Source organism: Sorex araneus, chromosome 4 (genome assembly GCF_027595985.1).
Source record: "Sorex araneus isolate mSorAra2 chromosome 4, mSorAra2.pri, whole genome shotgun sequence".
NCBI classification, from domain to species: domain Eukaryota; kingdom Metazoa; phylum Chordata; class Mammalia; order Eulipotyphla; family Soricidae; genus Sorex; species Sorex araneus.
Window position 1 is genome coordinate 105,583,387 of NC_073305.1, and position 23,623 is coordinate 105,607,009.

The 23,623-nt window shown below is 41.4% G+C and overlaps 2 protein-coding genes across 2 annotated transcripts in view; one reads left to right on the plus strand and one right to left on the minus strand.

Moving 5' to 3' along the window:
• Positions 1-5,044, minus strand: part of HTR1B (5-hydroxytryptamine receptor 1B) — a 159,305-nt gene extending 154,261 nt beyond the window's left edge. Inside the window, exon 1 of the mRNA XM_055135680.1 lies at positions 1,901-5,044. Coding sequence (XP_054991655.1) covers positions 3,802-4,977 — 1,176 coding nt within the window. The 5' untranslated portion in view covers positions 4,978-5,044 and the 3' untranslated portion in view covers positions 1,901-3,801. The remainder of the gene's footprint in view (positions 1-1,900) is intronic.
• Positions 4,976-23,623, plus strand: LOC129404352 (uncharacterized). Its single transcript, XM_055136707.1, has 2 exons — positions 4,976-5,485; positions 21,996-23,623. The coding sequence occupies exons 1-2, from the start codon at positions 4,976-4,978 to the stop codon at positions 22,212-22,214; spliced, it is 729 nt and encodes a 242-aa protein (XP_054992682.1). The 3' UTR covers positions 22,215-23,623.

The window sequence follows — 23,623 nt, forward strand, 5'->3', positions numbered from 1 at the left end:
GCTAATCAACTCTCCACAATTCACCTTAGATTGGCACTAATCATTGATTAACATTACTTTGAATAGGCTAGAAAATAAATAAGCAGAGAAGCAGAATATAAGACATTGAAGTAAAATGTGAATATATCAAGAAAATTTAAACTCCGAGAAGGCAGCTGGAAATCTCTAGGCAAGGAGAAGGAAGAAGTGAGCTGTAAAGTTAATAAGATGTTCTAGGAAATGAAATATTTGGCAATTTCCTGTTAGCCATCTGAGCCATTGCAAACCATCATCTGCTCCATTTTAACCTTTGGGCTATGTGTCTCCTGCCTAAAATAGGTGTGAAAGGCTCAGAACCTTCAACACTCAAGGCCTGCTTCTAGCCTAGCTGTTCATTTTCCTATTTGTGTTTATCCAGCACCACATAAACCAGTGCAATACACTACTGGCCCCAGAGACTAAGCAAGCCCTTTGGGAATGCTGACCTGCAGAATTTGTGATAGTAGATCAGATTTACCCTCTTTACAAAAGACAAACAAACAGACAAAGACAAAAAAAAACCCCAAGAGCATACTCTAATTCATCTCAAATTTTCCTTACAAAGTAAATCCCCCCAAATGCTGGCAGTGAATAACAGTCTATCATGGTGTCATCTGTCATTGAATGTTCTCTCTGGAAGGCACAATTTCTAAATTAAACCCAGAATCTAATGAACATGGTCATTCTATAGTAACAAAATAAATAGCCAGTGCTTTTTAGAACACAAAAGGGACTTTATTTCATTATTTTCTTAAATTTTATTTCCAGTTACACATTTGTTTAACAGTAGAATACCAAAGGCAAATTTCAGTCACAGCAACTTCATCAAATACACATAATCTGATATTTTACTGCTGGAGCAAATTATGGTCCTCTCAAAGATTTCCTAGTTAAAGAAGATAAAACTAAGACAATAGAGAGGAAGAGTGAAAATTCTTGTCCCATAGCAAATTTACTGAATGTAATAACCATTCATTTATAGGTACAATGTTCATTTTTTTTCTAAAGGAAACTCTAAAATTCCTAGAAACACAAGACAAGTTACTGGTATTTGGGGATAAGTGTATACATTCTTATATTTGTGTGAAATTTTGTGCAATTAAACAATATGGTAAATGTTATTTGTTACCACAGTCAATGAAAATATATTTCCATTCCATGTGAGTTAAACATTTCCATCTTCCATTTTAGGTTGTGAAAAAATGCCATATATCTACTTTATGAAATAAAACTATACCATAGGTAGCCGTAACTGAAAAGTTTAACAGTCTTAGTAACTTCATACCCATGTGAAGAAAATGTCTTTTGCATAATCATGTGCATTGCTGGATGATGATTCTAGATTGCTTATAACTACAAGGTTTTGCAAGCTTCTACTTCACACAATATGCCCAAATCCAATCAATTCAGCCAAATAATCAAGCAAATATTTAAGTAGTTAATCTACAAAATCTAATTTAAAACCCATTTGACTAAATGGAACATATTTTGTTACTTGAGGACACAATAATTGTAGGTGCCCTATGAAGAAATCATTTATAAGTGGCTATTTATTTCAATTAATTCCCCCCCTCAGGCTTTAGAAGCTGACTTAATTGCTTCTTAGGTGAAAAGAAAACACAGCTGCATAAACAAAAGACAAACATATTGATAACACAAAAACTTACACCGTGCTCAATGCACATTCCAATCAGTAGCAAGCTATTCCTCCATAGGAGAAATGTCACAGAAAACAAAGAAAGTTGGGAATACAGCAGAAATATAGGCCTACTAATGCCAGAAATTTTATCTTACTCCAGTGACAGGCATCAAATGTTGATCAAATTCTTTTTACTTAGTTTACATGTGAACCTCTGAATAGCATATTTTCAAAAGTCATTACCTCAGAGTGAAGGTCTGCAGAGTAGGCATGCGGTATACTTCAGCTCAATACATCTATTGTCTGACAGTCTAGACTGGGGAGCTTCAAGCAGGGAGTGAATCCATTTTACAAAGACAACTGGCTTCTGCAGAGAAAGGTCTCAACTGCAAAAAACTGTCTGAAGAATGGGATGTGAATCTTCTTTGGCATATTAAATATTCCACATATTTATGTCTGTGCATATGATCCTTCAGACTACTTTTTATTCAGATAATGTGTTTTTTATGTTTTACTATAGACTTGACCTGTGTTGGGGCGTTTCCACAGTGCGTTTGAGGTAATAAGTATTGTAAGGACCAAAAAATTTAAAGTATTTCTGATGTTATATTTCTAATATTTGGAGGATGACAAGGTCAGTGACAAATTTCCAAGATTCAAAGCTCTATCAGTTTCCTGATTGCCTCATAAGTTTCAGGCTTGGTGCTGTGATCTACAAGGAAAACAGTCTCAATTTTACCATCCCTAAGCTTTTTTAAAAAGTCCTTCAATGATATCGTTTAACAACCTTTGTTCCTGCTCAAACTTTGATAGCAAGGGAAAAGAAACACTCCCTCTCCCCTCTTATATATAGTTTTTAGAGTTTTTACATTTTGAAGATTTTTGGAGAAAGGAATTAGTTGTCTTGTTTATATGTCAGCACACAAAGGAATTACAGATGAGAAGGGGAGTGCAAATGACTATCAGAAAAAATTTTCATGCATTTAAGATTTTTTTACAAGTTAAAAATATACATCCTTCTATTACCCCCATACCTTAATTGCATAAGACCCATACTTATTTCATCTTTCTCTTTTAAGTCTTGCTGAATTAGAAAAAAGAATAAAGATACTTTTATACTTAGGAGCAGTACATATTTAATACTCATCAGTTTAATCGAATATATTAATAAGAAAGATAGCAGCAGTTTGGGCTGAGTCACCCATCATATCCTCTATTTATGGGGATTTAAATGTGTAAAACATGATGAAACATGAAATTTGGAGGAAAATATAAAACAATCTGCAGACTTTGGCACTTGCACACATAATGTCTTGCTTGAGTTGTTATAAATGGGGTCGGATAATTGCTAAATAGGAATAAAAAATTATAAATCTGCAGAAAACAATCATAGGTGTTGGTTCTCTGTTCCCTCCCACCCCATATAGTTTCAATGATAACAAAAATAGAGATCTTAACATCATAATTTTGCTGTTAACTCTTCAAGGTTTCTCTGTGCCCTCTAAGCCACACTTAAGGTTTGAAGCACCAATTCCACAAGTTTCTCCAACCAAGTTTGAATTTAAAAAATGAAGACTGAAGGATGCCAAAGTGCTGTTCTTAAATGAAGCGGAAACGCAAAGTTCTCCCCAAAATACAGGGTATTAAGTGTCTAGTTCAAGTACTGCCAGGCTGCACGTAGATCTATCTAGGCTTTTGACAAGAATTACAAGTGCCATTCGTATTAGAGAGCATCATCAATGACACTAAGACAGGGCTGGAATCCATCGTTCTGTCACTGACTTTTGAAAAGTTGCAAAGCTCCCTGGTGATTGGCTGCTGCAGGGTCACTGCGAACCTGGGGTTAGAGTCGAGAAGTGTGGACATCTTCCTCGAATGAAAAATTCTAGCTGTAGTTTGAGCACTTCTTTCAGAGCCCTGTGTGTGCGTGTGCACCTGTGTGCGTGCGTGCATGCGTATGTATGTCTCTGTGTGTGTCTCAGGGTGCTCCCGGCTTCTTCACAAGATCCACTGACCTTGCCCAGAAGAGAGAGAAAACCTCACTTCAACCCAGTAAGCAAAAGAAGAGTCGACCTACCTGTGGAACCAGACACAATATGGTCCCTAAGGGCCGCTTAGGCGGACCCCAATGCAATGGGCAAAAGTCAACTCGTGCACTTAAAACGTATGAGTTTATGAAACGCTTGTTTGAAGTCCTCATTGGACATGGTATAGATGATGGGGTTGATGAGGGAGTTGAGATAGCCCAGCCAATTGAAGAAGTCAAAGATGGCCAGGTGGAACCAGCAGGCATCCTTGCAAATAGGCATGACCAGGGAAATGATGAAGAAGGGCAGCCAGCACACGATGAACGCTCCCAAAATGATCCCCAGGGTCTTGGTGGCTTTGCGCTCCCTAGCGGCCATGAGCTTCTTCTTCTCCAGCAGGGCGTCGGAAACGCGCACTTTCACTTGGTTCACGTACACCGGAGACCCGGATTCACTGGACACGTCGGGAGCAGCCCTCGAGTTAATGGAAGTGACCGACGACGTGGACCCGGGGGAGTCGGTGATGAGCTGGGCTCGAGTCAGCCGCTTGCCGGTCCTGTTGGGAGTCTGTTTCAGGATCCGCGAGCGGGCCTCCACGTAGATGCGGCCATAGAGGGCGATGAGGAGCAGGGTGGGGAAGTAGAAGGCACCCACCGTGGAGTAGACGGTGTAGAGGACGTGGTCGGTGTTCACCACACAGTCCCACACCTCCTCCTCGGCTTTGGCCTGGCGCCAGAAGAAGGGCGGCAGCGAGATGGAGATAGCGAAGACCCAGACCAGCACGATCATGAGCGCCGCCCTCTGCGGAGTCCTCTTGGCCGAGTACTCCACGGCGTCAGTGATGGCCCAGTAGCGGTCCAGGGCAATGACGCACAGGTGCAGGATGGAAGCGGTGCAACAGGTGATGTCCGAAGACAGCCACAAGTCGCAGACCACCTGGCCCAGCGTCCAGCGGCCGGTGACCGTGTACATGGTGCTGATGGGCATCACCAGGATGGAGACCAGCAGGTCGGTGACCGCCAGGGAGGCGATCAGGTAGTTGGCCGGGGTGTGCAGCTTCCGCGTGCGGTACACGGTGGCGATCACGAACGCGTTGGAGAGCGTGGTGGCCAGGGTGATGAGCGCCAGCAGCAAGATCAGCAGCACTTTCCAGGGCAGGGTCAGGGAGTCCTGGTAGATGTAGCCCTCTTGGCTGCAGTTCTGAGACTGGGCAGTCGAAAGGTTGGCTGGAGACGCCGGGCGAGGGGCGCCGGCGGACGGCGGCTGGGCGCACGGGGCGCCCGTCTCCTCCATGTCTCTCCGCGTCCCGGCTCCCGAGCGCAGCTCTTGGGCATGGAACGCACGGACTGAGCCGCGGGACGCCCAGAAGCCGCCCGCCGCCGGGCTGGGTCTCCAGTCAGCTCCGCGGCTCCCACGAGGACTCCCGCATCCCCGATCCCCGGCAGGAACTAGAGGTCAAGGGCGCGGCAGCCCGGGTCTGCCCCGAGAGCGCGTCTCCTACTCGTTCTCCCGCGCGCGCGCCGGGCGCAGCGGAGTCTCTGGGCTGCTGCGCTCCACGCCCGTCTCAGCCCCGGGCGGCGGCGGACTCGCCCCGCCGCACCCCGTTCGGCTCCGGCGCTCACCCGGGCGGGGGTTGCGGGAGCGCGGGGTGCGGTGCAGTGGAGGGGGCGGCAGCCAGGTGCAGGGTCTCTTACCCCAGCGGCTCGGGGCTGAGCGTCTCTTAACACTGGCGCTCCGGGATCTGCAGATTTCCGCCCGCAGGAGTTGCCCAGCTGTCCAGACCCCAGCTTTCAGGCCCGCGGTGAGTCCCGGCCGTGTTTGCCCGCCCCCTCCCCACGCTGGGTGGCAAGTGTCCTGCAGGGGCTGCGACCGCCCCGCGCCCAGTACGGCCAAGTCCCGGGCTCCGCCCGCTCCGCTTTCCACTCCTGGCCCCTCGGGGCGAGCAGCCCAGCCGAGACCAAGTAGCTTAGAGCAGGGGGTTCGGGGGCTGGGGCGTGGGGCTGGTGGGGCGGGGGGGCTGCGGCGGCTCCACGGGCGCAGCTAGGAGCCCTGCAAAAGGGGCGCACGGGTCTGGGGAAGCAGGTGCGTCGCAAGGGGTAGGGGCAGGTGTCGGGGGATGAGGGTAAGGGGGGGGGGCGGGGGCCGGGGGGACGCGGTGTGCGCCGGCCCGGGAGGAGCGTGTGAGCTGCGGAGCAGATGGGCTCCTTTTATAGAAGCCAGGTCCGGTCCGCCCGAGCCCGGCACCTCGTGCGGTGCGGGGAGTGCGGATGCCCGCTCCCTACCACCTTCCCGCGCCCGCTCTCCCTCCCGCCCCACTCCCGGCCAGGAAGCTCCCGCCGGGTCCTACCGCCCCTCCACCTTCACCGCCCGTCCCTGGGCCCCTCTCGGGGCTGACAGCCCGGCTCTGCAGCTCTGTCGCGAACGAGGATGAGGGTGTCCTGTCCTTGCTTCTGTCCTCTTGGAGCTTTCGCAGGCCGTCCTTCCAGCCACCTCAAAGCTCTCGCCGCGGAAGCAGGCACAGCTCTCTCGCCCCCTTCCTAGACTCCTACCAGACACCCCTTCTGCAGCAAGCTGGGGAGCTTGTCCCAGCTTCTGACCTCTCTACCCTGGAATTTTATCTACTCCTTTGGGCCACACCCAGGTTAAAAGGAGGTGCCAGTTATACTTCAGGAATAACGTTTTAGAAGGAAACAGTCAAGAGTGCATTTTATACTTCAGGCTTCCAGTCATACTTAGCTCTTGATACAGTACAAACTGAATTTTTTTATATATCTGATTTTGGGGGAGCTATGCTTCTCATTCAATCCCTCTTTATTAAATGAGTCAACAGGAAATAAAAAGCTGTCTAAAAAAAAAGCAAAAGTATTTCAAATAGAAGCCCAGCATATATGGAATTAAATCTTCTCCACACCCTTTGCTACATACAGCTGCTCAGCTGTTCTAGTGCCTCTAGAAAACAGTTCCCAGTGAGCTTGTTCCTTCTAGAAAGGAGGTCATGAGAACGCAACAAGAAAAACCTCTGGGACCATCATCAATGCCTCTACTTACTCTCACAAGCACATCAGGTCAGATGTAGGATAAAACCATACCAGTATCTTGTTGCCAGTCCCAACTCCCACTGCAGATCTCCTCTCTTCCAGACTTTTCCAAAACAAATATAGAGGAGAAATGGAAATCAGGAAGAACCAGGAAAGGATTTTTCTGGGTGATCCCTTCAAGCTATGCAACCCCAAGTGTGAGATCCTAGCCCACAGATCAATGTTGGGCAGATAAAATGTATCCAATTTTAAAATTACAAAGCGTAGTGCTAGATAGGGGTTAAGGTGCTTGCAAACAGCTGACCTGGGTTGATCTCTAGAATGCTGTAAGCGTCACCCTGAGTCTGCCAGGGATGAACCCTGAGTATAGAATCAGGAGTATTCCCTAAGCCCAGCTGGTATGGTCCTCCCAAATTAAAAAAACAAATAAAAATTATAAGTAAAAGCATGTATTAAAGGGAATGATTCCATCAGGAACCTCTGGAGATTAGTGGGTCCATCCATTCAGTTTTAGAAGAATATCTGAGGTTCTTTGAAAGAAGAGATTGTTACCCAAGCTGATATAACCCCATCTGAGTTTCCTTACTTCCTTTTTTTTAAATCAACGAGGTAGGCAAAAATACAGTGCCAGTTCAGTTTCTATAAATTTTCTAAGTATTAGAGACTTTAACCCAGATTCAGCTCTCAATCAGATGCCATTCTGGAAGAAGCACAGAGAAAATAAGCACCTGAACAAATAATTAATATACTTCTGTGGTGTGGTTTATAAGGAAATAAAGAGACATTTATGTATTGAGAATGGGGATACTTTTTTAACTGAATGCCAACAGCAGACTCTTCAAAGAGGTCCCTAAATGCGTTAATATCCACCTAGGGACAAAAACACCAGCTAAACCCAGCACTGTTTTGGTAACTAGAGGTGTCATAGATGCACTAAATTCCAGGGCATCTGCTCATCCTGCCACCCCCAGTAGGCACCTTGACAGACTTCTGATTGTGCAAACTGCTCTTAGAAACCACAGCGGAGGAAAGCAATGCAAGCAAGCCCAAACCACTAGGTGGGGGCGTTGACCAGGATGCAGAGAATGTGTGTGGTTGCGAGTGGGGGTGTGTGACAGGAAATGGTTTTCCTGCTATCTTGGGGAAGCGGGGCAAGATTAGAACTGTTGATGGGATGACAGAGGGAGGAAGGCAGAAAGAAACGTTTCCAATTGCAGGCAGCCTTTTCTTTTTAGAATTCTGCTCCAGGAGCACAGGCAAGGGAGAAAGGGAAAAAACCAAAATAACACGAGGGTGGTTCCTCCAAGGCGTTGGCTTTAGCGCTATAGGCAACCTGTGGCTTGCCCAAGTCGTTGTTTGAAGATCCCCGAACTCCCAGGGGAATCTGCCGCCTCTGAGCAGAGTTTGAATTTTACCTGATTCGGTTTTAAAATTGCGAGATACACCCAGCGGCTCCGAGGAAGATGTTCACAGTTTTGTGGAGTCACCTTTCATTAGCCCGGCTCCCGCTTTCCCTCGGTCCTTTCTCCTCTTACACTCTAAAACATTTTCTATTTATTTATCTATTTTTTAAGAATCTAGACGTTTGCACTTGGGCGCATGTGTGTGACACACTCAAGACATCAGGGACTCTTTGAAAGTCCTTTCTGCCAAAGTCTCCCGCGGCGGGGGGAGGGGCTCCTGGGCGCGGTCCTCGCTCCCGCCCCGCAGTCCCCAGCAGTGCAGGGAGAAACCTGCCTCCAACTTTGCAGGAAATTCAGCCAAAGGGAAAGTCATACCCAGCTTAAGGAACACGAAACGGCAGCGGACACGGACCGAGATAAGGTTCCCAAGTAGTGCCGAAATCGGGTGGAAACCAGCTTCTGCTTGGGACTAAAGCGGTACATAAACACGCTCATCAGCTCCAAATTAGTGGATGATGGTGTACCCCGAGAACGATGGGAGGCTCACAGAATTACCCGAGAAAGGGAACTCGCCTAGGCTTGCAAGATTTGGTGCAGCCGATGCAGCAAAAAGCAAGGCACGGCTTGAGTTTGCAATAGGGAACTAACTAGACAGAAGCTGTGACCCATCTACCTTTTTCTCAGGACTGATTGATCCATGACTACAGAGCAGGGGTTAGCCCTGAGCAGGGGGCATGCACACCCCACCCACCCCCAACAAAAGAAAACCCGTCTATCTCCCAGATACCCACAGAACTGCAGTGCTACACTTTGCTCTGACAGGAAGCTGACCTGTCCTTCACCTAGTCTTCTCTGCATTTCCGAGAGGTGGGGCGGGGGTGTGTAACACATTCAAGAGAGATCCAGGAATCTGACCCCAGAAAGTACTAGTGAGTTTATGTTTGTTAAAATAAAGCTAGAATACTCTAGCTTTTAGCAGCCTTGAAGGTCTGATAAAGGAATCCCAAATTCCATCCCCAACACAAAACCTCATGAAGTGTTTTGAACCACAAAACATGGACAATTGGCAAAGATACTTCTTGCAAGCTCTGAGCTTTCAATCTGCAGATACTCAAATACCGGAAGCTCAGCAGCAGGGTACAGCATTCTTTTGGATAATGGTACTTCACCTCTAAACTCTTCCTACACTAACTGAAAAATAGTACTTTAAACGTTTCTTAATAGGTTCGGGAGAGAAACCACATAGTAGGTAAGTGTCTTGCCTTGCATGCATATACCCTTCCAGGTTGAAACTTTAGCACCAAGAATGTTTCCCCAGGCACCACCAGGAGTAATTCCTGAGAACAGAGCTAGGAGTGAGCCCTGAGCAGAGCTTATGCACCCCTATCCTCATTCCCAAAGTCTGCTGATAATAATAAAAGTATATTTTAGACCCTTACTTGATGAAGATAATATTCAGAGACATATCTATACACATTTATAAATAAACATATGAATATATACATAAATGTTTTATGCAGAGAAATTCTATGCCTCTCCATTTTTTGTAGATCCTTTGAGCCTTTGTCATTGAGCTATTGACTTGGTATCTACATTATGGTACTTACATGTCATGTATTTGCGAACGGAATTTTGAACCTTGCCAAATAATAAAAAATAGGTGTTTCATTCTCTTAAATGCTCAGATGACATATATTAAACCCTAGAAACTATGAACTCTAGTATGTGTTTATATGTGGATACAAATATTGTGTAAGCTCTATTTATGAAAGACTGCAGCAAAAAATAGAGCAATATCCATAATAGACACTTTCTAGTGTCTGTCTCCCTAGTAACAGACACTTCGCTACGTTAAACAGATACCAACAACAGCAAAAGTATAACCCAGTTTCTTTCTTTCTTTCTTTTTTCCTTTGGATTTTGGGACACATCGGGCTGTGCTCAGGGCTTATTTCTGTCTCTGAGTTGAGGGATTGCTGCTGGTAGGGTGTATGGGAACATACATGATGTCGGGGACTGAACTCAGGTCAGCCTTGTGCAAGGAAAATACCCTACCTGCTGTACTATATCTTCTGGTCCTGCTAGCCTACTTTCAGCTAGTAATGTTTTTATCAGTCGATAGATCTTAGAAGAAAACATATACCCCCAAATTTAAAGATTGTATGCTTGAGAGAGGAGAAATGAATTTTTGCCAAAGGACTTAGAGATAGTTAAAATCAAACAAACAAACAAAAAACGTTGGATGGAAACAATGCCAGCACATCTACCAAACTGAGAAGTAATATTGTTCAACTTTGCAACATCATTAGGAGGCTCTGTTCAGGATGAAATCTCTCCTGAAAAATGAAATCAAATAATTTAATAATGAAATTGTCTATTGGCCTAAGGAAAGGAGCAACTGTATTTTGTTTTATTTTGTAACTAGGGAAAAAAAGTGCAACATTATATAATTAGCTTGGCTTTCAATAAAAGAAATCAATCTATTTCTGTTGCCTTTCACCCAAAAATGAATAATTTCCAGGTATGAATGAATAACCTTTATTCTTCTCTGAACATTATGCATTCATAATCTTATTCTGTGAATTTCCCACATGCATACTATCCTTTTATTCTTATAACAAACTAGAAATTGTCTATCTCTTCATTTTTTTGGATGGTAATGTTCATACTTGGAAAAATTAAGGAACTTAACCAATGTCAGAAAACTAGTAAATTTTCTAACCCCAGTTTCTCTAGTTTCTAAATGTTTGTCTAATACAACTCTTCTCCAGTAGTCTATGCTGGATCATTCACACACTTCAGCAATGTTGCCCTTTTAACCAGCTTACCTGTGACTTATTTTTAACCTCACCTACCAGTTGCATCTTTACTCATAGCTATTTGTCTCTGAAATGATATTCTATTAGGTGCCTATAATTTGGGAGAAGACAAGACAGTGTGGTAAAATGTAGGAAATTATGCCAATGATTATGTTTAACTAGCAAATTGTAACTTCCAAAGTAGCACTTTCATGTGGTCACATATCACAAATTCTAGAGATCCTTAAAGGAAACTGGACTAAGCTCTTACCCAAGAAATTTCCTTTTACACAATTAAAATTTTCTTTTAATGCTTTTATCCTTCCCCCCCTCTTATTTATTGTTTTTTGGACATCCCATTGCTCTTAGATTTGCTCGAGCGGGCACCAGTAACGTCTCCATGGTGAGACTTGTTGTTACTGTTTTTGGCATATCGGATATGCCATGGTAGCTTGCCAGGCTCTGCCGTGCAGGCAAGATATTCTTGGTAGCTTGCTGGGCTCTCAGAGAGTATCTCACCTGGCAAGCTACCCATGGTGTATTCAACATGCCAAAAACAGTAATAAACAGTCTCACCATGGAGACGTTACTGGTGCCCACTCGATCAAATGGATGAGCAATGGGATGGGATGACAGTGACAGATTGTTTTCTGGTGGGGATCAGGGGACTAGCACACCTAGATGTACTCAGGGTTTACTTGTGCCTCTGTACTCAAGGATCACTCTTGGCAATGCTCAGGGAATTATATGCAGTGCCAAAGATCTAATCCAGGTCAACCACATGCAAGGCAAATACCATATTTATTGTAGTGTCCTTTCAGCCCCCAAATTTCTGGACTCTCCTTCTTGGTCCCATTTATTCACCTTCATGATATATCATTTTATGTTTTCTATCTTGTCTAATTTTGCATGTTCATTTCTCTATCTCTTATTTCTAGCACTTCCATCAAAACCTGCTACACACACACACACACACACACACACACACACACAAACACAGTGAATTTTAAAACAATAGCAACAACAAAGTAATGCTCTTTAAAAATTGCATGGATGTAACTCCAGGCCTTCTTAGAGTCAGAATGGCGAACTCCCCCACTTTCCCGTAATTCCAGTAGCCCACACACCACCATGTAAACTCATCTATCTGCCCTGTTCTAGAGACATATAAATAAGTTTTGAAAGAGATCAACTAACTGTGAAAGTTTCTCAGATACCTATTTGTTGCTAAGACGCTTAGGTTGATCTCAGGAAAGAGACTGGCCAAATTCCAGCCCTACCATAGCCCCAGCAGCCATATTCACACCCCAACAGCTGCCACCATGTCTTCAGTTCCAACTGCCCATTAAATATTCTGGATTTTCTGGAGCTTGACATCTCCAAACTCTACCATACTAACATCCCAGTAGGGGAATACCAGATTGGATGACAATGTATTGTACAAGTCCACTAATCTCCACTAACAAAAGCATTAACAAAGAAGGCTTAATTTGCAACAACAGCTCAGTAAACCCTTTAAGTAAACATTAAGACAAGGACTTAATGTTCCCATGGTGAGATGCAACAATTTTCACACATTTTCTTTACTGAAGTATTTTCTAATTATTCCATTAGCCAGTCAGTGGTAACAAGCAATGTAATGTAAATTACTGTGGGCTTACTATGGGGGCAAGCTTGAGGGCATAGTTGGAAAAATGAAGACAATGGTGGAGGGAAGGTCACAGTATTGGTGGGATTGTTGTTGGAACATTAAATGCCTATAACAAATTATCATGAACAATTTTTTAAACCATGCATGATGTTTAAAATAAAGTGGGGAAAAATTGTGTGGGTATAATGTATTCAATCTGGTGGCACTTCCTGTTTTCCATTTTTATTCATTTTTTAAATATTGGTCTGCAAACAACATAAAAACAATTGAATTGCTTTTATTTATTCATAAAAGTGTAGTAACATAAATGACTCTTTTCCCATATGTTTGTAAAAAAAAATTCACCAATGAAAAATGCCTATTCTGGGGCTGGAGTGATAGCATAGCGGGTAAGGCATTTGCCTTGCACACGGCCGACCCGGGATGGATTCCCAGCAACCCATATGGTCCCCTGAGCACCGCCAGGGGTAATTCCTGAGTGCAGAGCCAGGAGTGACCCCTGTGCATTGCTGGGTTTGACGCAAAAAGCAAAAAGGAAAAAAAATGCCTTTTTTTTTCTTTGCTTTTTGCGTCACACCCGGCATTGCACAGGGCTTACTCTTGGCTCATGCACTCAGGAGTTACTCCTGGTGGTGCTCAGGGGACCACATGGGATGCTGGGAACTGTGTGCAAGGCAAACGCCTTACCCACTCTGCTATTGCTCCAGCCCTAAAGGACATCTTATCAATCAGAAATAAGCAGTTTTGCAAATTTATCTACTAAGAACATGTCAAAACAGTAGTTTAAATAAAAGTAAAACTTAATTCCAATGTGTTAAAATTTTTGCACTTCGTTCATAAAAGAATTATTCCTAGCCTTATTTCTAACTTACTATTCCTTCCTTCCTTCCTTCCTTCCTTCCTTCCTTCCTTCCTTCCTTCCTTCCTTCCTTCCTTCCTTCCTTCCTTCCTTCCTTCCTTCCTTCCTTCCTTCCTTCCTTCTTTTCTCCTTCCTTCCTTCTTTCTTTCCTTCTTTCTTCTTTTCAATTTTTGCTTGCAGATAGATCTCTTTTATCAGTGCTCTTGGGACCATATGTGGTGATGGGAATTGAACCAGCATCAACTGCATGCAAGTCAAGTGCCTTCTTCCCTAGACAGATCTTATTTCTTATGTCACTTTTAACAAGTTTGCCTATGTCATTCCCAGGTCGCTGAAGACTAGAGGCATCACATTAAAAATGGATGAGTAGCTAAGTCAGGTAGGCATATCAGAGTGCAGTAAAATGTCAGAGCTTCAGTATTATTACAAAATAGTCAGGAAATCCCAGGGTTAATTTTGAAAAAATAAAACCTAAATGAATGGCAATACTGACATTTATATGCATTATAACATTTTAAAATATGAACTATGGGAGTAATTAATAACTTTATTACCAGTGATGGGAAATCAACTTAATTAGACCTAAAAACAAAGGAGTAAATTTGTTTTAAAAAAATGGGGCCTCTCAAAATCAAAAGAGGAATAGGAGCCACAGGTTTTGGACAAAGCAGGAATGTAGATAAGCCCTAGAAACAACCAAAACTTGAACATCAGAATTCTCTCCTTTTTCTGTTGGCTGCTGTCTGCAGGTAGCCTTCTTTTATCTATTTTACTGCAGTCAGACTTTCTTTGTAATGTTGAACACATAGTCATAACACTTTTTGAAGATTTCATCTGAAGTTGCAATCATACTTTTACAATAATCTGAACTCAGAGCAAAAAAATTTTGAGAAAGGAATTCTGCTTCTGGGAAAATGTAAATGATTGTGGCACTTCTATATCCAAAAGTAACAACTTACTAAGTTATAAAGTTTTTAAATCACATTTATAATAGTTTGGAAAACTTTGGAAGAACAAAGAACTAGACATACACAAATCCCAGATAAGGAAAGGTATTTGCTAGGTGAATGTAAGACTGCTGCCTACTTTAGTTCCTAGGGGCATTTCCTGATTCTTGACACAGGTTGTGGAATAGACTTGGTGCAAGCAAAGTATTGTACTTGGGAAAAAAAAAATAAGCAGAGTAATAGTCACTGCAACTGGTGTAATAGTATTAAGTATTACTGTCATCCTGTTGCTCATCGATCAATATGCTCGAGTGGGCACCAATAATGTCTCCATTGTGAGACTTGTTACTATTTCTGGCATATCAAATGCACCAGGGGTAGCTTGCCAGGCTCTGCCATGTGGGCGAGATACTCTTGGTAGCTTGCTGGACTCTCCGAGAGAGGCGGAAGAATCGAACACAGGGTCAACCGCGTGCAAGGCAAATGCCCTACCCATTGTGCTATCACTCCAGCCCTAAGAATCAAATCCCAATACCTGACTGATTATTTTCCTCAGGCATTTGTTATGAGATATCACAAAATAGAAAGACTAGAGAGCAATAAAAATGGTAACATGCAAATTGTAATTCTCCATAGTTATAAAGTATTTTTAATAAAAGTTGTTCTAGGTGCCTGAGCCCCTAGTCCAGGAGGTAAGGCCCTTGCCTTATATGCCGCTAATCACTTTGTACCTCATGTTTGAATCACTTTGTACCACATGTGGTCCCCTGAGCTCTTCCATAGTCATTGCTGAAGAATAACTCCACACACCACACCTGGGGGAAAAAAGAAAAGAAAAATACCTCCAGAGAAAAGGACTAGTCATTTCATTAAGCTGTTTGCAGGATTTTGAGGCTCTTTGAAGTGAGGAAGTGAACAAAGGAGTAGAGCTAAAATTTCTAAAAGTAGAATCTTCTGCAGTATTTTGGGGTGAGGAGATAGAGACCTCCTAGACTCTCAGACAAACACTCAGAATAGCAGCTCCAAAGAACAGAATGAATCAGAGATGAGCTATGTCTTGTCCCCAAAGAGCTTTTACTCAGCAAAATGCCTGATTGGTTGAGGTAATCAGATCTCCATGCATTCTATCTAACAGAATAAAGGGTAAATAGTTCCTGGGAAAAATAATATCTGGCACATATTTCATAAAGTTTATCTTTATACAATATTTGATTATAATTTTTTTTCCTTTTGGGTCACATCCGGTGATGCACAGGGGTTACTCCTGGCTCTGCACTCAGAAATTACTCCTGGCGGTGCTCAGGGGACCATATGGGATGCTGGGAATTGAACCCGGGTCAGCCGCATGCAAGGCAAATGCCCTACCTGCTGTGCTATTGCTCCAGCCCCTATTTGATTATAATTTTAAAATATTTTATTTAAGTGGTGGTGAAAATATGTGTCATTATAATAATAAAGCTAAATGAAAGTAAATGTATACATAATCCAGATATTAGTGTCAACAAGAATAATTTATAATCACTAATAATCCTAAGAAATGAAAATTATCACTGTAATCCCATTGTTCATTGATTTACTCGAGCGGGCGCCAGAAATGTCTCCATTCATCCCAGCCCTTAGATTTTATTTTATTTTACTTTTTTGGATTTTGGGGTACCACCCATCAATGCACAGGGTTTACTCCTGGCTCATGCACTCAGGAATCACTCCTGAGTGATTCAGGGGACCATATTAGATGCTGGGAATCAAACCCAGGTGGGCCACATGCAAGGCAAATGCCCTACCTGCTGTGCTATTGCTCCAGCCCTAGCCCTGAGATTTTAGCAGCCTCTCCTTACTGGTCTTTTCCTATGAATAGAGGCTTTTTCAGGGTCAGGGGAATGAAACCTATTATTGTTACTGTATTTGGCATAATGAATGCGCCACGGGGAGCTTGCCAGGTATCTTGCTGGGCTCTCTGAGAGGCATATATATATATTTCCCTTTATGGTGATGTGTCGCCTGGCTGTGCAGTCCAAGAATATGTTCACTTATGGGTGAGGCTAGGCCTGAGCTTGTGGAAAACAGCCAAGAGCGTGGGGGCGGTTGGGTAGTGGAGGTCGGCTGCGGGGGCTGGGTCCCTTCTGGTGGAGAGGGCTCTCACCGTGCCTCCTCTGGGGAGCCCCAGATAACAGCCTGACAAGGAGCCTGGCATGGTTATGGGTGCCTCATTTTATACTCCCTGGGGGAGGGGGGAAAGCATCTGTGAGTTCTGGAGGGTGGCCAATTAGGAGACACCCTTAAGCCACCTCCTGCAGGGGCCAGATAATCTTTTCCTCATTGTCTTGAACAGAGACTTAAATTCCTCCCTTAGGTGGGGCATGCTTCATCCTTCCCACACAGCCTGGCCTTGCAGACAGCAATGCTGACTCAGTAACCCAATTGGTGGAGGAAGATTCCAATGGGGCTCTGGGCCCACCCAGTGGTGTCTTCAGCAGCTTTGTCCGTCCCCAGCCCTAAAAGGGGCCAGCAGCGGGGGCATGGGAGTAGGTCAGGGGCGGCAGGCCACCTAGAACGCTCCCTGGGGACGTGCCACGGAGAAACCTGGCACACACGGAGGGGAGGTCAGCCGCTGAAGCAGACAGGAAGGCCGCTCCTGCCAGCCCCGAAACTCGGTATTCACCCACGAGAAGCTCCTCAGCTGCGCCAGCCACATTCAGATTCCAAGCTTGCACCGTGGCAAGGGATCGGCATATTCCAGCGTGCCAGGAGATTCCAAAGGAGGCTTTGCAAGAGATGGGGTCAGAGGAGTGGGTGGGCGGGCGGGAGGCAGAGCACCCCATTGGGGAGCCTTGGTGTGGGTGGGGAGGGGGCGAGGTGGGATCCAGATATTTGTGTCAACAAGAATAATTTATAATCACTAATAGGCCTAAGAAATGAAAATTAAATATGAAAAATTGATTTTAAAAAATAGATGATTTCAAAAGTTATTGAGATTTTTTTAAAAATAGATTTCAAGTAAGCACTCTAAAGATACAGTAACAGACTAATATTAAAGATTCACTAGATGGATATAGTTGGTTACTAAAAACAGCAGCAGACTGGACTGGTAACCTTACAAAGTCAAAAGAAAATATCTTAGCAAACACATAGAGGAAAAGTGGAAGAACAAATAAAAGTTTCCTAGTCTGACACTAGGACAAACTAAATATATGCCCCAAAGGAGGAGAAGCAGGAGAATAAGAAACAAAGATTTTAAAGAGATAATTACAGAAAAGTGAACATATTCAACAAAGACTTCTTGAAATAATCTCAAAGAACTCCATTAATAATGTTTTTTATTTTTAAAGCCACACCTACACATGGAACAATCAAACAGGTGAAAACCAACAACAGAAAAATTTATAAAATGACAGAATGGGGGTATACAGTAAGGGTAGGATTGACTTGAGAGGAACTATGAAAGTCAAGAAAATTGTGATGACATATTACAATATATTAAAGTTAAAAAATTTGGTCACCTGGGACTTCAGAGATAATACAGCGTGTAGGGCACTTGCCTTGCACATGACCAACCTGGTTTTGACACCTGGCACCAAGTATGGGCCCTCTAGCCTCACCAGAAATGATACCTGAACGAGAAATCATGTGTAGGCCCGGAACGCTGCTAAATGTGGCCCCAAAACAAAACAACCAAAAAAAAATTAGTCAACCTAGAAATTTATAACTGACATTAATATCCTCATAAAAGGTAGATATTGGAAAGTAATCACTCTGGACAAGAATTAAGTGTTTACAAGAATAGTAGAGATAAGTACCAGGAGGTTTACTCCACATCTTGGAAGCCGGCCTCATATGCTGGAGCAAAAGGCAGCTCAAATAGAGAAGGGAACACCAAGTGAAGGGTGTTTAGAGGGCCCTCTCGGGATGGGAGTTGCACGCCGATGGCCATTCAATACTTGCATTCAGACCACAACACCCTAAAGGAGAGAGAGAGAAAAGGGAATGCACCTGTCACAGGGAGGTCAGAGAAGGGGAGATGGAGGAGAGTATGGGGGAGATATTGAGAACATTGGTGGTGGAGAACAGGCATTGGTGGAGGGATGGGTACTCGATCATTGTATCATTGAAACATAAGCACGAAAGTTTGTAATTCTGTAACTGCCTCTCGGTGATTCATTAAAGAATAAATCACAATGGAAACATTACTGGTGCCTGCTCGAGCAAATCGATGAGCAACAGGGAAGAATAAAAAATTAGAAAAAAAAAGAATTGGGTGGTTAAAGAAGATAAAATGTTATGCATGATACCCTTTCAGTAACTGTATTGCAAACCTTAGTTCCTACAAGGGAAAAAGAAAGGTATATGCCATAAAGGAGGCTGGAAGCCGTAGGAGGAAAACTGGGGACTCTTGTAGAGGGAGGCGCACACCCGTGAATGGATGGGTTTTCTCAAACATTGTATGGCTGAAACTACATCATGAACAACTTTGTACATTTGTATGTCCCAGGGATTCAATAAATTTTTAAAAAGTGTATATGAAACCCATTTTGTTTTCAAGAAAACAATGTAAAAGGCTTTAAAAAATACCCTTAGAATAATTACAGACCTATAGAATAGGCATAGAACAGACAAAGTTCTATAGGTCGAATGAAAGTGGTGCCTGATGAAAACAAGTTGAAAAACAAAATGAAAAACAGAGGAAAGGAAATATATAAGTAAATATGAAATAGCATTAACTAGCTATGTTATAATAACTATGTATTACCTGGTTTGTATTATGTATAAAAGTAGAATATAACATCGCAACACCATGAAGGGCTCCTATCCCAAACAAAACAAACTAAAAAAAAATGTTGCATTATTCAAAAGTGTAAAAGATTCAAGTTTCACCCTAGATATTCAAGGGTGCTTGTTATCGCAAAAATCCAAGAATTCATATTATGCAACATATAATGCTGTGATTCATAATAGGTCATTATATCACTATCACTGTCATCCCATTGCTCATCAATTTGCTTGAGCGGGCACCAATAACGTCTCCATTGTGAGACTTGTTACTGCTTTTGGCATATTGAATACAACATGGGTAGCTTGCCAGGCTCTGCCGTGCAGGAGAGTTACTCTCAGTACCTTGCCAGGCTCTCCAAGAGGGATGGAGAAATTGAATCCAGGTCAGCCATGTGCAAGGCAAATGCCCTACCTGCTGTGCTATCGCTCCAGCCCAGAAATATAAATAAAACAGATAATGAATATATTAAAGAGCTAATAAAGGGAGAATGACTGAACAACACGTAAAAACAGATATCAGGGGCTAAAGAGATAGTATAGTATATAGGACACCTTTCTTGTACATGGCTGACCCAGCATTCCATATGGTTTACCTAAGAGGACTTAAGTGGTCAATGTAGTAATTCTTAGTTTTAATTGTGCAACTGCTATGTAGTTCTGATATAATTTCAAAATATTTTTAAAAACTTTTACCTATGAAAGGGCTGAAGTGTAGGATTATGATCCAAAGCTAGTCATGAAACTTCTTAGTAAGTGTGTTCTATGTAGTTCTGATTTTTGAACAATTTAAAATAAAGTGAACATTTAAAAATAAGCACAGAGAAAGGTTCCTTTAAAATTGTTTGGTTGCACACCAATTTTTTAAAGATCTAGATACAATCAGGCATAATGCAATAATACTGCTACTAGAGGAAAAAAATAATGCAAAGTTAATGTATTTATAGAGCATTTGTGACTGAAACTACTCAAACCTCAGGGTCTCCCATTATAAACTAACATCCAAGTTTTTGTTCCTATTGTTCATGAAGCACAACAGTATACACCAGATCTGCCAGCAGTAATTTATAGATAATGTAAATGTTATGCCATAATTAGAGTCCTAGTAAATGGTCAGTGAATGAGAATGAGTCACTGTTGTCTTTCTCTGTCTCCTAGACAGACCTCAAATGGAAAGAAAAGAGGGATGGGCATGGTTTTATGGCTCTCTTTCCCTAGACAGAAATATACTTTGAGTGCATGAAGTAATGAGCAGGAAAAAATTGATTGGAGGGACATAATGGCACTAATGGTCATTCCATGTTTATTTTCCAAAATTATATTTCGTATTCAACTGAGAATTCAGTGTTTAGGTCGGCAGGTTTGTGAGTATTTAATTATAAGAATATTTAAAAGAGTTCTATTACTGCTTATACCATTGCATGTTAATTGCACTCTACAGTGTAACTAAAGTTCAGAGTTTTTAATCTGATCATATTTGCTATTGAAATTTTGCTGTGAACAAAATACTAGAGGAATTACTGCTATGTCTTTTGTGATAGTGGACTTTTGTTATTTTACCCTCACATCCAGCAGGCAATGATTTCTTTGCATTATGTTTGTTGTTGTCAAGCTGACCATCTTAAGTCACATTAATTTAAAATCTATTTTCCTCCCTGAAATATGAACTAGAACATATTTTGCTATTACACGGAATTACTCCATGTGCTAGAGAAAGCACAGCATTTATAAGAAAACTGCCACATTTCCTTTAATGCCAGGATACTGTTTTGTGTTTTTTTATCGATATATATTTGTTTTGGGATTTGCAAGTGCCTAAATCTATCTGTCCTATTCTCCTCATATGTGAGAATGAAAGTAGATTCTCTTACTTCCTTCCATGGATTTAAAATTCTTTCCATATTTTATAAACGACTAAATGACTAAAATCATCAGCATTTCTCAGAGTAAGGATTGTTTGATTAGATCTGTCCTTATATTATTTTTTCTCAATTTTAAATGAAAATTTTAATATTGAAGTTAATTTCACTAATTTTAATTTTTACATTTCTATTAATGATGTGTTTTATACTCAACTTCCTATCTCTGCTAGATTACATTTCATCAAAGCTTGGTCTCACAACTTGTATTCTGAAAGATTTTTTTGGGCTGGATATTTTGTATGTTTTTGTATTTGTTGCTGTATTTACTTTTTGTGAAATGTGTTTGTTAAATTATTGTTTTAACCTAACAAGGACTTAAAAATTAATCGTTCCTGAGTACTGTGAAACATCTATGCTTAGTTGCTTATCTTTTTGAAGTATTCTTTCATTGAGTTAGCATTAAGAGGAGACTTTAGGTTTATAACAGAAGACCTAAATAAAATTTCATTTAATTTTAAATCTCTGGGTGGAGTCAGAAAGATAGCTCAATGAATTGAGTGTATGCTTTGCATGAAGAGGACTGAGTTTGATCCCCAGAACTACCCAGTTCCCTGAGAGGGAGCCACCCCCCGCCCCCCCAGAGAGACAATAGAAACCTCTGAGCACCATAGAGTGTGGCACAAAAACAGAACAACCAGGGGTCATTTTTTGTGTCATGTTTTGGTTTGTATACCTAGTTTCAGTGTCAGTGGGGATTCAATCTCTGGAGTCACATGGCCAACTTGGTTGGAGACTTCCCTCCCCAGTGGCTTATCCTATGCTAATCTAGTTACACACACTCTCAAAACACTTTTTCAAAAGCTAGAGAGTTCTTGTTGTCTATCCCCATCTATGACTTTATTTCAAGTATCTCAACATATTAGAGATTTCCATGTTCCTTTTTAAAAATCTAAGGGTTTTTTTTTGTCTTGTTTTATTTTTTACAGAAATCTCCTCAACCAGTCAGAACTACAGCCTTGCAGAGAGATATCAGGTGTTCCTGCAGGAGAGGTCTGGTTGCTATAGGAGGAAAGAAGACCCCATTGAATGGGTTTGGATGTGAGTTATCATCTACTGTGGGATTACACTGTATTTCATCTGTTCTCAGTGCCACCAGCGTAAAAGTGAACCTTCATTTTATAGATCACAGAAACAGTTACCAATGATATGTTCATAATTCTTTTTCATTGTTTACCATTTTATGTTACATTGACAGAACTCTTTTAAAATGATGGCAGTAAAAATTTTCTCTAGTTACATGTCATGTTTTTGTGAACATTTAGGAAATTACTTCGTTAAGATATACTCCTGAGTACTTTTGCACTGAGTGTCTTAGTCTTCTGAATCACTTTCAAACTAATCATCATTTTTATATTTCCCACACATCATCATCTGTGTCACAAAGATTATGAGTAATGTAGCACTTTTTTAAATAAAAATTTCCACTCTTATCTTTGGTATTTTTCTACCAGGTTTTTTCTCAAGATGTATAAATAAGTGTGTATCAAGTGAAAACCACATTGCAGCTGCTACCTTTAACTGTATAATATAGTCCCATTTTGGATATGGTCAAAGGTGAAAAGCAAATTCTCATCTTAGACTTGACAAAAAATTATAAATTTGATAAGTTTAGCAGGTCTAATGATTATTTTGGACTGCTGATTGTCAACCTTGCCTGCATATTCATTAGAGTTGATGTTTACAGCATGCTTATTATATGAAAATATTTGCACAGTTATCAAATATTAATCTTACATTTTCTTTTCATAAAAATTTAAACCATGTAAATTTAATTGCATTTACATCATAAGTTTCATATATATTAAAATATCATTATCTGCTAAGAGCTAGAATAAGCATGTCAGAAGAAGTTTGATCTAATTTGTGAATTAATATTGTGAATCTGATTCTGGTAATCTATTTAGATACTAGTAAACTAAGAAGATCCCAAATTAAGAGCATCTTCAACAAAAATATAATAAAGTAATTGTTATGAAAATCCTAATACAATAGTATGGAAAAGAATATTTTTACAAGAAAAAAATGTTTGAAATCTCTAGCTATATACAAAAGCATTTTAAAGGCATGAAAATAAGGGATTCAGAGCAATGATAGTTTAATATGAAACCACTTTACAAGAGATTTTTGAATGAGAAAAGAATGCAATGAAGCTTTAAAATATTAATTCGTCAATTCTAGAATTAATTTTTTAAAAGACAGTACATCTACAGAATACTGAAACAATCCTAATGCTGAGAATTTAATATTGCCCATTATGCATGTTGTACATAAGAAAGAGCTCAAAATCAATTGCTATTACAACTTTGTCATTAAACATAAAATGTACAAGGAAAATCTGCATGCCAAATTAAACTAAAACCCCATGTAAGTAAAGAGAATTTATGCATAGTTGATGATAAAATAACTGATATTTTAAAGCTCTTCAAATGTCTAGAGAAGTTTTTTCTTATCTGGAAATTATAGAAAGCAAATGAATGTAATCTGAGCATGAGTCGGCTGAGATTTCCCAAAAATTTGGTCCCACATTAAATAAATTTATTATTCTCTCCTCAAA